The sequence below is a fragment of the Dunckerocampus dactyliophorus genome, chromosome 20 (assembly GCF_027744805.1).
Source record: "Dunckerocampus dactyliophorus isolate RoL2022-P2 chromosome 20, RoL_Ddac_1.1, whole genome shotgun sequence".
In the NCBI taxonomy this organism is placed as follows: Eukaryota; Metazoa; Chordata; class Actinopteri; order Syngnathiformes; family Syngnathidae; genus Dunckerocampus; species Dunckerocampus dactyliophorus.
This window is the reverse complement of record NC_072838.1, coordinates 15,130,705-15,146,296: the sequence shown is the minus strand read 5'-3', so window position 1 is coordinate 15,146,296 and position 15,592 is coordinate 15,130,705. Positions and strand designations below refer to the sequence as shown.

At 40.3% G+C, this 15,592-nt stretch overlaps 1 protein-coding gene across 3 annotated transcripts in view; it reads right to left on the bottom strand.

Moving 5' to 3' along the window:
* Positions 1–14: 14 nt before the first annotated feature.
* The window catches only part of col22a1 (collagen, type XXII, alpha 1), a 39,159-nt gene continuing 23,581 nt past the window's right edge, over positions 15–15,592 (bottom strand). For 2 of the 3 annotated variants that reach the window (XM_054764540.1, XM_054764541.1), the window contains 42 exons: positions 15,227–15,280; positions 15,005–15,058; positions 14,868–14,921; positions 14,713–14,766; positions 13,268–13,321; positions 13,096–13,140; positions 12,956–13,018; positions 12,749–12,802; positions 12,597–12,638; positions 12,457–12,489; positions 12,263–12,316; positions 11,807–11,860; positions 11,650–11,703; positions 11,496–11,549; positions 11,365–11,418; positions 10,907–11,011; positions 10,310–10,354; positions 10,066–10,143; positions 9,954–9,989; positions 9,824–9,877; positions 8,758–8,802; positions 8,584–8,619; positions 8,389–8,502; positions 8,054–8,107; positions 7,403–7,456; positions 7,267–7,320; positions 7,122–7,175; positions 6,910–6,963; positions 6,748–6,801; positions 6,622–6,675; positions 6,508–6,552; positions 5,827–5,880; positions 5,348–5,401; positions 5,228–5,281; positions 3,790–3,861; positions 3,677–3,712; positions 3,505–3,549; positions 3,194–3,373; positions 3,052–3,118; positions 2,785–2,967; positions 1,393–1,470; positions 15–1,309 (listed from right to left, as the gene is read on the bottom strand). In XM_054764540.1, the coding sequence (XP_054620515.1) occupies positions 1,116–1,309; positions 1,393–1,470; positions 2,785–2,967; positions 3,052–3,118; positions 3,194–3,373; positions 3,505–3,549; positions 3,677–3,712; positions 3,790–3,861; positions 5,228–5,281; positions 5,348–5,401; positions 5,827–5,880; positions 6,508–6,552; positions 6,622–6,675; positions 6,748–6,801; positions 6,910–6,963; positions 7,122–7,175; positions 7,267–7,320; positions 7,403–7,456; positions 8,054–8,107; positions 8,389–8,502; positions 8,584–8,619; positions 8,758–8,802; positions 9,824–9,877; positions 9,954–9,989; positions 10,066–10,143; positions 10,310–10,354; positions 10,907–11,011; positions 11,365–11,418; positions 11,496–11,549; positions 11,650–11,703; positions 11,807–11,860; positions 12,263–12,316; positions 12,457–12,489; positions 12,597–12,638; positions 12,749–12,802; positions 12,956–13,018; positions 13,096–13,140; positions 13,268–13,321; positions 14,713–14,766; positions 14,868–14,921; positions 15,005–15,058; positions 15,227–15,280 (2,730 nt within the window). In that variant the 3' untranslated portion in view covers positions 15–1,115. The remainder of the gene's footprint in view (positions 1,310–1,392; positions 1,471–2,784; positions 2,968–3,051; positions 3,119–3,193; positions 3,374–3,504; positions 3,550–3,676; positions 3,713–3,789; positions 3,862–5,227; positions 5,282–5,347; positions 5,402–5,826; positions 5,881–6,507; positions 6,553–6,621; positions 6,676–6,747; positions 6,802–6,909; positions 6,964–7,121; positions 7,176–7,266; positions 7,321–7,402; positions 7,457–8,053; positions 8,108–8,388; positions 8,503–8,583; positions 8,620–8,757; positions 8,803–9,823; positions 9,878–9,953; positions 9,990–10,065; positions 10,144–10,309; positions 10,355–10,906; positions 11,012–11,364; positions 11,419–11,495; positions 11,550–11,649; positions 11,704–11,806; positions 11,861–12,262; positions 12,317–12,456; positions 12,490–12,596; positions 12,639–12,748; positions 12,803–12,955; positions 13,019–13,095; positions 13,141–13,267; positions 13,322–14,712; positions 14,767–14,867; positions 14,922–15,004; positions 15,059–15,226; positions 15,281–15,592) is intronic. The other variant, XM_054764542.1, reaches the window with a different exon arrangement.

Below are 15,592 nucleotides of genomic sequence, written 5' to 3'. Positions count from 1 at the left end.
TAAAAACCACCTTAAGGACATTGTGACAGAATAGCCTCTTCACATTCACTGCCTAAGGCTGTGGTTTGAGATGAATTTATTCCAGTTTTATAGTACAGTACATTACATGAATGAGTCTTCCCGATACTTTACATTATGCTACTCATTTCACACACTTTAGCACCATTTGATTGTATATTCCAGTAAGGAATAAGGGGACTTTGAAACAACAAGCTAAAACAATGGTAAGCCAAGTCCCACCTGAAAAATATTTTGCAAGTACCACTGTTTTTACTACCTCTGCTTAGCTCTATTTAGCTTTGAATATGTACTTGCTCCGAGTTAAACATTCATAATCTTTGGTTAATACATTTTTATTTTTACAATTATTTCCTATGTTCCTGCGTACCACTAAATGGAGCCTGCGTACCACCAGTGGTATTCCTCCCTTAGTTTGAGAATACTTTTGATCTCATATAAATAATAATAACAGTTATAGAGAGTATAGTGATAGTTATAAACCCATCTTTGGTTTAGTTATTGGGGCTTTATATTATTGTGAGACATTTTTCAAAAAAATATCTCAATAAAACACCGTCAAAAGAGATTCTAATAAGTTCTAGATGACAAACATCTTTTAGATTGCTTGATGTATATACAAGGAAAGTTATTCCTCTTTAATTCTGTGCAAAATCGCTGGTTATTTATTTGCACAATGATTATAGAATCTCTCCCAGAGGTAGAAAGGCTCAAATCAATGAGTTGGGAGAAGGAGATGTGAGCTCCATGGCCTTTAGTTTATTCCATAATTAAAGCTGTATTTAAAGGAGGACACTGCTATGGCTGACTTTCTGCATAAGAAGCACAGACGTGGTCAACCACCACTTCCGTTAATAAACAATCATCGTACGTAAAATATGTGTTTAGTTTACCTGGAGGGACCCGCGTTGTTTCCAGATATATTTTACAGGAAGCATGCAAGTCAGGAAGAAATACTTAGCTGCCCTCCCGAAAAAGTCCCCAACGTCCAATCCCCCAAGCTTCAAACAAGAAAACAAAAAAGAATGACTGTAAGTCCTCCAAAAAAAAAAGTCCTTGATTGAGACAATGTTCATAAATACAGCTCTTCTGTTTATCTAAGTCCCCTTGACGTTTTTGGTGTGAGGTCTGTTGGCGAGGCTGGCATAGTAGGCACACTGTGAGGGGTCACATTGGCCAGGAAGTCCCGGAGGACCTGGTTGGCCGTGGGGGCCGGGGTTCCCTGGTTCTCCTTGGGCTCCTGCTTGTCCTGGGCTTCCGTCTTTGCCGTAGCCCGGCATACCGGCTGGACCTGTAGAGGACACAAGTGCTTTAGAGCCTCACAATGTTGTCAAAGTGCAACTCAAGGGTGTGCGTGGTGTTTCTGCTTGTTACCTATCGGACCAGGAGGACCTTGTTCTCCTCTTTCACCAAAACCTGGGTCTCCCTTTTCTCCTTGAGTCCCCTTTTCACCTGGGAGGGACATGGAATGTAGTTAGAGCCTCTATTCAATTAACCAATGAGTCTCCTATAGTGGCCCTCTAATAGGCAGCCTCCTGATGTATTTTTATCAAGTCCACAAGATGATAGTGGCTGCATTTGAAGCATCATCAGTGGTAAGTGGTTATCTACCTCTGCATGTGCTTTAAAATGTTGCTACTCAGCTGTTGGTTTAAAACTCATACATGGTACATTTGCTGTACTGCTGTTTACAATGAACACGTCAGCGCTATTAATGCTGACTTAGCAGTTTTCTCCTTACCGCCATTACAACATTGGTTCTGTTTGCTGTGTTAAGCAGTGTATTTGTTCATGTATGACCATGTTATTTTTACTTGCGGGGGCATTTTTTCTGTTCATAGCTTTTGCTTTTTTTTTTTTTCAAAAAACATTAAATTGTTAAGAACTTTGTTTACAGTCATCCCTCGAAAACCTGTTTATGACTTTCTAAATACAATCTTTACCATTATTAGATCCCTGTAGACATGAAGTAACACCCCTGTAGTCACCTTTACACTCATATTATTCTTTGTTTACACCACCTTGCTCAACTGTAATGCGCAGGCTACGGGATCAGTGGGACACAAGAGACAGCCTTGGCTTTAACCATCAGCAAGCTAGCGAGCTAACTACTTAGCCTCAAATGTATTCACCGTATTCTGAACTTAAGGAAGGGTTTAAAACAGAGTGGGAAGAAGTCCAAGAAGGCAAAAACTTACCATTTCCGCACTGAATGGGAGGAGAACTTCTTTTCACTCTGTCATGTCGGACACGCCATGGCTGACTCCATGCAGTGTGAAGACAATCTAATGTCACGTCTCAATAATGGAACACTACTGACGCCTAGTGGCCAGAATACTACATATACCTTTGTCTTTCAGTATTTTTGAGTAATAATACGGCATAGCCAACCACAAAACAGCGACCATTAACTGATTAATTAATTAGTGAAAAATTGCTGTAAAGCGAGGGAGTGCTAATCGAACCACGATATTGCAAAGGACGACTGTATTTACTTCTTTTTTTTTATAAATAAATAGAATTAAAAATAGATGACCGTGTGGCTAAAGATAGAGTTTTCTTTACACTTTCTCCTGTACAAATTATATATTTTGTCATTTTTATAGAAAATTCTATAAAAAATTTGCACTCGCCAGTAGCTGTAAGTCGCGTAACGATGGTCGGCCATTTTGGTTTGCAGATTTCGACCGAACTAACAAACCAATCGATTCATAGTTATAATTACAATGTATATAATGTCATGTGTATAGAATGTATGTCTTCTACCTTTAGGGCCCATGGGTCCCCTCGATCCTTCTCCACCGTTCAGTCCAGGTATACCAGGTTCACCAGGTGGGCCTGGTCGCCCGGGATTCCCATCTTTACCAGGAGGGCCAGGCGGACCTGGGCGCCCCGTAGAACTCTTGACATGGGCTGGTTGCATCTGAGCCATGAGGTAGGCCAGTTTGGCTGCATGCACGAAGCAGACATGTCTTTAGTATTCTTGAGTAGAAATAAAAAACAAAAGAGAATGCGAGGGAAGTGTTGCCTCACCATCCAGCTGTTTGGACAGTTCTTCCTGAATGAGCCGTCTCATCAGCTCCACTGATGCTGACTCCCCCTGAGAACATGTTCATGATCACGGATGACTGGGTTCTTGTGTGCACCAAATCGTCCATGTGAATTGTTGACTCACCCTGGGGCCTGGCATACCAGGGTTGCCAGAAGGTCCTTGTGGCCCGGGAGCTCCCATTTCTCCCGGTGGTCCTGACATGCCCATCATTCCAGTGTGTCCCTTTCTGCCAGGCGGTCCCGGATTTCCTGGGATTCCTGGTTCTCCTGAATGCCCTTTATCTCCTTTCATGCCTGAGTCCCCCTGGATGAGATAATGGCATTGGTATACAGTCAAAGATCTTCTATATGACAGGAGGGGCTCCTGCAAAAACGCTACTCTAGTAGCATATCGTAGCATATAGGGCGGAATGTTGTGCATGTTGGCTGACTTACTTTCTCCCCCTTAAGACCACGGTCACCCATTCTGCCTGGAACTCCCTGCAAGACCCCAGAAACAACATGAACCAACAGAAATAGAAATTCCAAATTGACTACAATATAAGACGCGTGTCTCTGGTGTGAATGTTATGGTCAGTAGAGTAATGTAAGTCATTGATTGTGTTACCTGCTTCCCTTCCGGACCAATTGGACCGGGTGGACCCTGCAAATGGGAAAACATGGGAAAACAACACATTATTCACAGTGGATATCTGGGAATGTTTCAGACCAAACACTTACCGATGGACCTTTAGGCCCACTGAATCCTGGTAATCCCGGGTTGCCAGATTCTCCCTTGTCGCCCCTGAGGCCCTAAAAATGATGGATTACACACAAAATGTAGACTTCCTTGAGCCTGGCTTCTTACCGGGGATTGAGCAGGATTACCAGTTATTTTAGCATTCTAATCAACGTGGATGAAAATCTTACAAAGCAATCTTTGGCTGTGAGATTTGCTTGCCAGAATGGAAACATTGACAAGATTGTGACTCTGCTCTCTCCTCATTTCACCTTGCTGCATCTTCTTCCTAGCCTCATCCCACCTCCTGGCCTTTTCTGCTGACTGATGGAGTTTTCACCCGAGCAGCCAGGCAAGCATCCATCAGCCCGCGCAGCTCCAGTCACTTTCTATCTAAGCTCCAGCGCTCCTTTTGCCACCTCACACTGCTTTACACGAGTGGACAGCCATCATTTGAGTGTGAAATCACTCCATTAGGACAAGGAGAGCAGACACACTCGCTCTGAAGTGATGCGAGCAAGACAGAGAGAGACACCAAGCCCCGTCCTCTGTCTCCATTATTGAGCTCCTTTTAAAAGGTGCGTTGTAAAAAGGCATGGTAAGAATCGATGTGTGAAATGAGACAAGGATTTACATTTTCTAATTTGCTTTTTGTTTAGCATCAAAGCTCCCGGTCATGCTTCCAAGCACAAAAACCACAGCTATTGTTTTCACTGCTCTTGGTTGGTTAATTAGCTAGCTAGCTTGTCAGTCCTCTAGTTTATAGTGAGTTAGCTAGATATCTATCTTTGTAGTCTGTCGGTCAGCAAGTTGGCTAGCTAGTTAGTAAGCTAATTAGCAAGCTAACCAGTTTGTTAGCTAAAAAATAGTAAACAAGCTCGTCAATAAGGTATTGCTTTGTTAGTCATATCTGTAGTTAGTAGTCACTCAGTCGGTATTATGTCATTCTTCATCTTTCACCTAGAAAGAGTAGTAACCTGCTAGCTAACAAATAGAAACGAGTAAGAAAAATTGGTTCTGTTTTGAGTCACAATGTAGACACCCCCCAGCCCGGAAATAAATGGTATGGTCCTGTCATTTTAACCAGGATGTTAACCAGGAAGTAGCCTGCTAACATGGGGGCCAACAAAACAAGTCAAATGGCGCCCTAGTTTGTATTGGGACCTGTGGATTCCATCTTGTGTGCCTCGATGATGCATTCAATCTCTTTGTTGACATTCATTTTCCAGCGAGTCATTTCCATTGAAGTGAGGAGAAGGATGTTCTTCCTCCTGCCACCGTGGCAAATATGACTTCCATCATCGCCTGGCAGCGCGTACACATTCTTCTTCTTCTATTTATCACAGCGCATCGAGCAACACGACGCAACATCATCAGTCAAGGTTATTTTTTTTGCGTGATAGCTGCGGTGTGTTTTTTTCTCCAAGAGTGGTGACTTACAGGCGTTCCAGGGAGGCCTGCTTTGCCTGACGGTCCTGGTTCACCCTGTTTGCCCTGAGAGGAGGAAAGACATCAGTGCTGTTTTATTTCATATCTATCTCCGTGCCGAGTCTTACTCACTGGCTCTCCTCTCGGTCCAACAAGTCCCTCTGGTCCTGGCGGCCCCTTCAGACCCTGCCATCACAAAATCATATTTACAAATACACAAATGTAGTATCTGTGGGATAAAATGGGACATAACGCTCGTACACAGTATTAAATTAGAAAGCGCCAGTAAAATAAGGACATGATTAAATGTTATTTTGGCGCTCTGCCTCCGAGCTTCTTTTAATCATTGCCGGGCTGCATTCCAGAGGACACGGTGCGATGCTGCATGTTGAAGAATATTTGATGTACTTTTAACAGTCTAGGATTTGCTGCGGTGCAATATTTATCGCTACTTTACGGCACGGCCGCGAGGAAGCGTTACCGTCTGTTTATTAGCTTATTATAAGGCTTCTTCTGTGTCTAGTATTTATATTTTATTGTACAGTTTCTCCTTGAAATAAAGCTGCAGTTATTGTTTCAATGATAAATATGAATATACAACTTTTTTTTACCTCTTTTCCAGGTTTGCCATCCCGTCCAGGCGGTCCAGGTTTTCCGTCTTCTCCCTTTTTTTTTTTTGTCAAGAACAAAAAAATGTAAAGCCACAAAAAACACACCTCACATAATGATAATAAGAATAAAACTCAAATTAATGAAATAGAATAAATTAAAGGCAAATCTATTCATATAATACAAAAAAATCTACACATTTCTTAAAATATGTCATATAGAAATAAAGGTGAAAATAAATGAAAAGTTTATTTTTGTATTTTTTGAAAAATAAAAACAGCAAAGAATAAGATCAATAAATAAAAATAAAATAAATGTTTCAATTTCAAGTGTAAGATTAAAAATAAATAAATTATATGGAAAAAATGCTAAAGAAAATGTAAAAAATTGTGAGTTTTACAAAACAATATGTATATATTTTATTTGTCTAAAAACTGTGGTTCGTTTTACACCAAGTGCCACCCAAATGTTGTTTTGCTTTATATGATTATTGCACACATATCTTATGTACATATTTGTAAGATCATTTAATTTTTATTTTAAAAAAAAATCTCTTCCTGCATACCATCACAGGTAGCCATGCCACAGGTTGAGATCATCTCCAATAGAGCAAAATTACCATTGCTATTTCAGTATTATAATCACTATAAGAAAAGAAGCTGACTGGTGTGTGCTGTTCTTACCTTTGACCCCTGACTACCAGGTTCTCCTCTGTGGCCTTTAAAGCCCTGAACAAAAGAGATACACAAACTCATTTTCTGCCATTTGCACCCCTTAAAATAATGGCAGTTACTTACTGGGAGCCCCCGTAGTCCAGGGTTTCCCGGTGGTCCAGGTTCACCTCGCTTGCCCTGAAAAAGGAAAGGTTGCAACATCATGTTTCTTGACTTGTTGGAGTTTTCTATGCTTTGGAATCCACTTACTGATTCTCCTTGTTCACCTTGTTGGCCATCTTTTCCCACTTTCCCAGGTGGACCCTGCAGATGAGTAGAATATACGTATGAATATATATGATGCTGCATTATAACACTATATCCCATTCGGGATGCTACTTTTAACGTTGACTGTATATTTTTTGTTCTTACTGTCAAGCCAGGAAGACCTGGAGGACCCTGGATCCCTTTGAGACCCTCTTTGCCCTGTTAAAAACCAACAGACAGGCAGGCAGGCCAGTCATTAAAAAGATAACATGAGTAATAGACGGCATTATAACACACTCTGGCTGACCTACATGCCAGCTAGATACAAAGAGGAGGTGTGCAGAATGATAGGTTTTCTAAGCGTGAAAGCACTTGACCTTCTCTCCAGGGGGTCCTGGGGGACCAGCAGGACCAGGTTGTCCATCGTTACCCTTAAGAGGGAGGAAAATAACACAACAAATAAGCACTGCGTCAATATGGAGCATGCATTTAAAAATATTAGTACAAATAACAGCAATTTACAGCTGAGCCCATCATTCCAGGAGGACCAGGGTGGCCTGGAGGTCCAGGGTGACCCTGTCAATAAATAATAATGACTTAAATCTGACTTACAACATATATTCATGTAATGACTCTTGTCTTTAAGTGCTGTAAATACCTTTTCTCCTTTATCTCCAGGGGCTCCAGCAGTTCCACGATCGCCTTTGAGTCCCTGTGAGGATTATATAAATACATTTTACGTTATATTTTCAGGCATCAAGCATCTTTTTGGACAATAATGCTAATCATACATTAGTAATAACAATAGTAATAACAACTGTAGGAGCCATTTATGTTGCTTTTGGTTTGTTTTCAGGTAATTGTGGAGTGCTATAATTGGTTGACCATTGATTTAATCATTACTACAAATGTATCAGATATACTGTAGTTATTTGCTGTTAACACATTTAAGTGGAAATAAATTAACCGCTACAATTTCAGGATTAAACAGTGGATCGAATGAATCAAAAGGTTTGAAAAAATCTGTGTGAAGAAGCATTTTTAAAATTTTTATTACATGTACAAAAATGGCCAAAAATAAAATAAAAATGTCATGGTGAAATGTTAAAAAAATATAACTTTAAATATAAATTTACTGTAATAAATATATAATATTCGAAGTGAAAAGGTTAAAATAATTAATTGTTCTTTTTTTTAATTAGTAACACATTAAAATGAGCGTTAGTCAGCCCCATTTACTTGAGTCAAAAGTCCTTAGACAAAAGCCACTAATTATAGTAATAAGGGAACCGTTAATGTGCCAACTTGCCTTTGCTCCGTCAGTTCCAGAGGGGCCTTGAGGTCCAGGTAGTCCCGGCGAGCCCTGTAATGACACAGCAAACCATCAGTCTCTGTCCTGGGAGACTCAGCGTGTCCTAATTGCTCTCTACTGCCCCCAGAGGAGGCCCGGCTAACGATGCAGACTGTGCTCGGGCATCCGTCACGCCGACTGTGATTGATGAGAACGAATTAGCCGCTTCAACCTCATGCTTCATTTAGGGGTAATAAAGTGCACACGCACACACTTTAAGGGTCCATAATTTACTTCACATTAGGGGACAGGTGATATTAGAACAATGCAGAATATAAATGACTTTGTCCTACTTGGTAGCCATCTTGACCATTTTTCCCAGGAGGTCCCTGTTGTCCTTTATCGCCTGGGAGTCCCGGGATACCGGGTGGTCCGGGTGGACCTGCTGGGCAGTCTGAACAGATGTCCTACAAATATGCCAGAGACATTAACTTGAAGATATGAAAAGAACAAACATGTTGTTTTGCTGAATAAAAGGCTGTGCTTACCTTCAGTTTTAAATCAGAAAGGTCTGCTGCTTTTCCCTAAGAGATGGTGGAGACAAAAAATGAGCTAATTATATTTAAAACGTAACAGAGGATGCCCCGTTGGATACGGTGTGGTTGTCTACAAGCCATGCCTTTCTAGTTTGTCATGGTGTTGTTTGTTAAATCCATACTTACAGGCTCTCCAGGTGAGCCTTTCTCTCCTGGCCTTCCCGGCAGACCCTGTTTGCAACACAAGGCAATTCATTATAATGAATACAAATTACATAGGGTCAACATCAAAGCACATTTTCCTATCAGAAATTCATCTGGTCCAGGTTGAAACTGTCAAATAGCAACCAGAGGGTGAATAGCAAATAATCTCTGCCTCTCAGTCAATCAAAATCCATAATATATTATTTTGTTTTATTAGTAGTGGTGTCACAAGAGATTAAAACATGACAAGTCTCGTGGCCACGAGGCCCGGCATGATCATTAACTAATTAATCGCACAATACATGAAAATGAGCAGGTTTTAACTGGGGGTGTCACAAGATCTCGCAAGATTAAAACGTGACAAGATTTCTCGTGGACACTATGCCTGGGACAATAATAAATAAATTCATCACACAATGAATGAAAACAAACTCGATAATTTTGCGTGTCTGTTTTCCTCGTCTCCCGCCTCCAAACAGGCAGGAAGAGAGCTCACGCTGTGCATTGGTTTCAGCACCTTGGCGTCTTGTGATTTGAGTGGCTCGTGAAACCCCTATTTATTAGTTGTTTTTTTTCTTTCTAATTATTCATTTTATTTTTGTCTGAGGTAATCAATTTTAATTAAGTTTTTTAATTTACCCTTCTTTTTCTATATATATTTTTTTCTCTTTCTCTCTCTAATACAGAGCTTCTTAAACAGTGAGGCGGGTCCCCATTTGGGGGCACAGTCAGGGGTGGCGTGAGAGGCAAGGAGGACTTTCAAAATTAGTGCAGACCTGCCAACATGTATGAATTTGTCGTACTCTTCAATACGCCTGTATGCTTGACTCCTCTCCATTTCGCTGTTTTCAGTTTCGAGTTCAGTTTGTACAGTACAGATAAAGAAATCGATATTACTGGGGGGCGTGAAAACATTTCTGTGCCAGTTTGTTATTATGACTCCATAATATGAGGTTCTATGGTTATCATCACACTTTTCATCACAGGTATAAAACTCAACTTTGGAGGTTTCACTTTATTCAAAAGATTTACCAATGTTTGGACTCACATTATGTCCTGCAGGGCCTTGAGCACCAGTAACGCCAGGCAGACCCCTCAAGCCCTGGAAACCACAAATAATATATAATACTGTATATACTATATACAACAATATATAAAGATTTTTAAATCATTCTTACAGGAGATCCGGGATCCCCATTATTCCCGGGGGGGCCCTGAAAAAAACACAAAGATGGTTAGTATAGAAATATTTTAAATAGAATGCACAGTATAATGGAACGGGCTACATACCTGAGGTCCTACTTTGCCTTCTCCTGGGGAGCCCCTGTCCCCTGGTAACCCTGGCTCCCCTCTTGACCCTGGTGGGCCCTGAGAAACAGAAATAAAACTCACTTCTAGAGGAAAATGGCAAAAATGGTTCCCCAGCTCATCCATTCTAGCCACTCATCATTGCACTGCACTAGATACCAAATTTGCTCAAAACGAAATGCAATGGTTTTGAATTTTAAATGAGTTTGACAGAAAATCCCATTACCTTTGGGCCTGGGGGTCCTTCATTTCCCCGTGGTCCTGGTTCACCCTGTCATATCACACATTACATCAATTAAACCTCTCACAACACCAGGCTAAATCATTAAGTCCTGGAAAGTGTGTACGAGTTCATTCCTTATGCACATAAACGGCAGCGAGGCCTCAGGGCCGCCGCACCTGGCAGCCGTAAAAAATAAAATAGAATAAAATCAACAGAAAAATAAATAAAAATAGAACTGCTGTGAACCCGTTGTTACTTTAATGTGATTTCTTAACAGCGGTCTTCCTGTTGGTTCCTGCCTCATCAGCAGCTCTGAGGTGAAAAACGATGGCGAAACATGTTGCGCTGCCGCACAAAATGTGCCGACGCAGGCTTGTTGTGTTGTTGTGGTTCCACTTGTAATGCCAGGCAGAGTGCATGTTTAAAAGCAGAGCACGTGGAAGGAAAGGTACTCTAAGGTTTCATGACTTACTGCATTACATTAAGATGATTTCCTATCACCTTTTGCACCAAAAGCATCTTTATGTTAGCTCCTAATGAGCTTTAATAAACAACAAGCTTAAGCAATATAGTGTATTTGTATTGCAATGTATTTCTTACAGTTAGGCCATCTTTTCCCTTCCCTGTTGGTCCTGGGGGCCCAATCAAGCCAGGTTCTCCGGGTGGACCTCGTTGACCTGTTTGCCCTGGTTTGCCTGGTTCTCCCTATTTAAAAAACAAAACAAAAAAACAAGTTACAGTGAAAAATTCAACAAAAATAATAACGTATTTGTTAAATTTCTTACATGATGTGCGTATATTGCAAACTCGGTATTATTTAAAAATTAGTATTATGAATAATAATCATAATAAGTAATATTTAAAACTGCAATAATAAAATTAAATGTATATTTATAATTTTCCCCAAATTCTCTACATTTTGCAACAAAAAAGTATTCATTTTAGTCACTGTATTCATTTTTGACCAACCAAAATAAATAAAAACCTTATACAATGCTGTGCCGCACCTCTACACACTATATTTTTCACATAACCATATGAAAAAGTGCTTAAACAACCTTGTCTCCTCTCTCTCCAGCTGCACCAGGGGGCCCAATGATGCCTGGTATGCCCTACAAAAAACAAACCTCACTGTTCGTCATGATTATGAACTTGCATGCATCGGATGTAATTGTCCGTGTAGACCTACCACATTGCCTGGTAGTCCTCGAGGCCCCTGAGGTCCGGCCACGCCAGGAGGGCCCTGTATGAAACACATGACACCATTAGCAGTCACCGCATTGCAGTACATTGCATCTACTCACTTGTGACAAGATGAATGACAACGAATACTGTATACTCACTGGATCTCCAACACGTCCTGCCTCTCCTTGAAGTCCTGCGTCACCTTTAGGGCCCTGGAAGAAACATATACAGATGTGCACCAAGTCCATAAAATGCATTGCATTGATTGATTTAATTGTTGTTTTTATGAGCTCTACAAGGTCACTAGTGCCTTACCGCTGGTCCAGGCGGACCCTTAAAGCCTTGTTCACCAGGTAATCCTCTCGGGCCCTTCATAGAAAGCATATTGTTGAGCAATTGTTCTAATGTGCCACTTTAGGCACATTTTCACCACATAATTTTTTACATTACTGATAGGAAAATAAATAAATGTAATAAAATAATTAAAAATATGAAATAAAATGCATCTATTTGTTGCACATTTTTACGACATATTTATTCTTTCATTTCATTAATTACCTACCCATACAAACATAATATATACCACGCATAAAAGCCATTGCAGAGCTCCTACTGTTGCTGCTACTACTTCATCAGCTCTTTATTGCATCTCTACTGACATCTAGTGGACTCTTCTGCCTATTGCAACATGTATTTTGCTCACATTTCAGGGACGATAAGGTGCAGGAGAGCAACTTCATGCCAAACAAGAAAGGTAAAAATAAAACCCACCATTTCTCCGGTCTGTCCTTGGTCCCCTTTCTCTCCTTTCTCTCCTGGTTTTCCCTACAAATTACAAGAGATTTAGCATTTCTGAGTTAAGAGGCACAGATTCAAAGGGTGAAGTATTTAACATTTACATTTAAAGCACAAGATATATTATTTTATATACTGTATTAGTTTTGTTTTGTTGAGAGTCAACTTACAGGTTCACCCGGCTCAGGAATAACAGTTGCTACCTATAAAGCAAACAAAAAAAACAAATAAAACTCCAGTCTTATTCGTATTATCTTGCACAATTATTGCTTTTTTTAAATTATACAAAATACATTATACATATATTTACATTTCCAGGAACACCGGGTGGTCCCCTGGCCCCTATTTCACCCTGAAGGCAGGAGAACACAGTATGTTGAATGAATTACAGCCAATAGTAGCATTATTTAGACATATTAGATGTATTGGAGTGCAACTGGATACACAATTATAAAGTTTTACCTTGTCACCCTTTTCACCTTTTGGCCCAAATGGTCCCTCCTGTCCTCTTTCACCCTAAAACGATAAATAAATTCTAGAAATGTCAGCAAAGTGTCAGCAAATTTTTGATTAAAAAAAACAAACATGTTGTGTCACATAATTATAATAAATAAATTCCTTCAGAGAGTCTTAAATTGACCAACTATGTGCATTGTTAATAATACATACAGGACTTCCCCTCTCTCCTCTTGCTCCACCAGCACCAGGTTGACCAGGAGCACCAGCCTCTCCCTATTAAAAAGAATACGTAATTCCTCAAGTCAGCAAAAATAAAAATGTAAAGAAACGTCATCTGTCTGTCCACTCACTCTCTCCCCTGGAGGTCCTCTTGGTCCAGGAGGCCCATCATCACCCTAGAAGGCTCAGAGGGGGTTACACATGTGGCCATTAAATGATAAATGTGACATTTGCATGTGGAAAACTCACTCAAAAAGCTGCATTGGTGTGTGTGTGTTTGTGATAGAGATGTAGTTACAGTACCTTTGGTCCAGGCTTGCCAGGAAAACCATCTGTTCCACGCTCTCCTCTGGGCCCCTTCAGGGACATCACAGTTCTAGTTAGATGTCATACTTCCAAAAGCTGAGTCACGTGTACCAGGTAAACTGTGTACTGAATCCAAAATATTCTTGTAGTGCTTCAACTACAATTTCCTCAGATTCTCCCATAGAAAATAATGGAAATGATCTGTTCCGGGGTCAAACTGTCACCATCACACATGCTTTATCAGCTTTAAAGCATTTTAACATTCTTAACTCTCACACAAGTGTAAAAAGTATGTTTTTATTAAAACATTAAAAGCACTAATGCCCTCAGTTTTACCCCTTTGTAATAACACGTGTCACAGACGTGTCTCACTTTTTAACATATTTATTGTGCTTGGCAGACAGTTAGGTATTATTGGTAACACACTCCGAGATGAAAAAGTGCATCCTTTGCTGAATTGAGCATGTTATGCTCACTTTTCATGTTGAGTCAGGCACGATAACCTACAAAAAAGCCAAATAAAAAGTGCAAAACACACATACACGCACACACACAGAGCTAATCCTTTGATGCATTTTAACGTCAAAGAAAACTGCACTTTTTGGGGAATTTTGCCCATCATCCACAATCCTTATGTGAGACATGAAGAAACCTCTTTCTAGTTTCTGTGTGTTCTAAAGATATGGGACGCACCTGTTCTGCCTATAAAGCATTCTGAAAAACCTCCAGAAAGCAGCAATAACACTGCATTTACATAATGTGACCTGTATATTAACCAAGCTACTGCGACATTGTTATTATTATTATTATTACTATTATTATTATTATTATTATTAACATTGTTATGCCAAAGGACTACTTTACTGGCGCAGTGACACCTCGCCACAGCACACCGCTAGCTACTAGCCGTCTAGCAACTCGCTTCACCGCACACTCGCCTTCAGTGCGTCTGAGCCGCGTGCACAATGCATCAGGCCACTACTGAAAGGTAACGCTACATATTGGAGCTGCCACCGCTGCTGCTGTGTTTTTGTTTGTCAGCTTGGAAAAGTAAACGCTAGGTGTTGGCGTTCCTTTCTACGTTGTTATGTGAAATCAATGCAACCAGGAAGGAAGTTCCGGGAATGCTTAAAAATGACCAATATACAGCAAAATACTGTAAGTATTACCTGTTATCATGAATATACCTGTTACTACCTGTTACTAATATAAAACCATAAAACCTTGTTGGAGGTTTTTATAGGTGTTTGAATAACAGGCTTTCTAGGGGAAATAGGTGTGCCCTATTATGTACATTAATTACCTGCCTCTTTTTTACCTGTTTTTATATCTTTAGAATGCACAGAAAAGGGAAAGACGTGTGTTCATGTCTCAAATAAGGGCTGTGGATGAAAATTAAAAAAAAGTGTAAGTTACCAAATTAAATAAAAGGCTATACTGACCATGGCGCCATCATTACCAGGAAGACCATCCAGTCCATCTTTACCAGGAACACCCTTTGGAAGAACAGAAAGCAGAAAACATGTAATATAACAAAATTGTACTAAAATTAAACTAAATTCGTGTTACAATTTTGTGATTCAAAAATGGAACTTACAGGCTTTCCAGCCTCGCCAGGTTTGCCTGAAAATCCAATTTCACCAGGCAGTCCCTTGATGAAGGATAGGGGGCAGTAAGAAACACACCTGTCATGTTATAACGCGTCTTCATTTCTAGTCCGGTTGTTTTACTCACAGGTGGTCCAGTGTTACCAGTGTTCCCTGGTGGTCCCGGTGGACCTTGTGGACCCTGAAAGCAACCAGGAAAGTTATTTAATGAATCATAATGACACCCTCTAGAGATGTAAGTCTTTGGATTGGATGGGGGGCAGGTTTAAACACAGTCTCCTCAGTTATGAGCATTTTCTTGCAAACACCCCCCTCCCTCCAAACCCCCCATTATTAAAAATGAACTTACAACAGGTCCTGGAAGTCCATCTACTCCAGGCAATCCACTTTCACCTTTCTTCCCCTATAGGAGACAACTCATTTCAGTTTGAATAGTGTAACTGTGACTTATTCCCATATTTTATTAGCCTTACAATGCACAAAAGCGGATTAGTTTTAATCTACTGGCAAACAGATCAGCTCCAACTGTTTATTTGAACATTTTTTGTGAATATAAAGTAGTGTAAAACTACTGGGATGGAGAGAGAAAGCAACATGGCGGCTGAGCAGCTCATTAATTAGCACTGAGAATTAACATTGGATGTTCTAAACTGTCTCACTGGACTATGATTCATTTAGTAAATGAGATTAAAAGCTTCTAGTTGATACAGGCCAG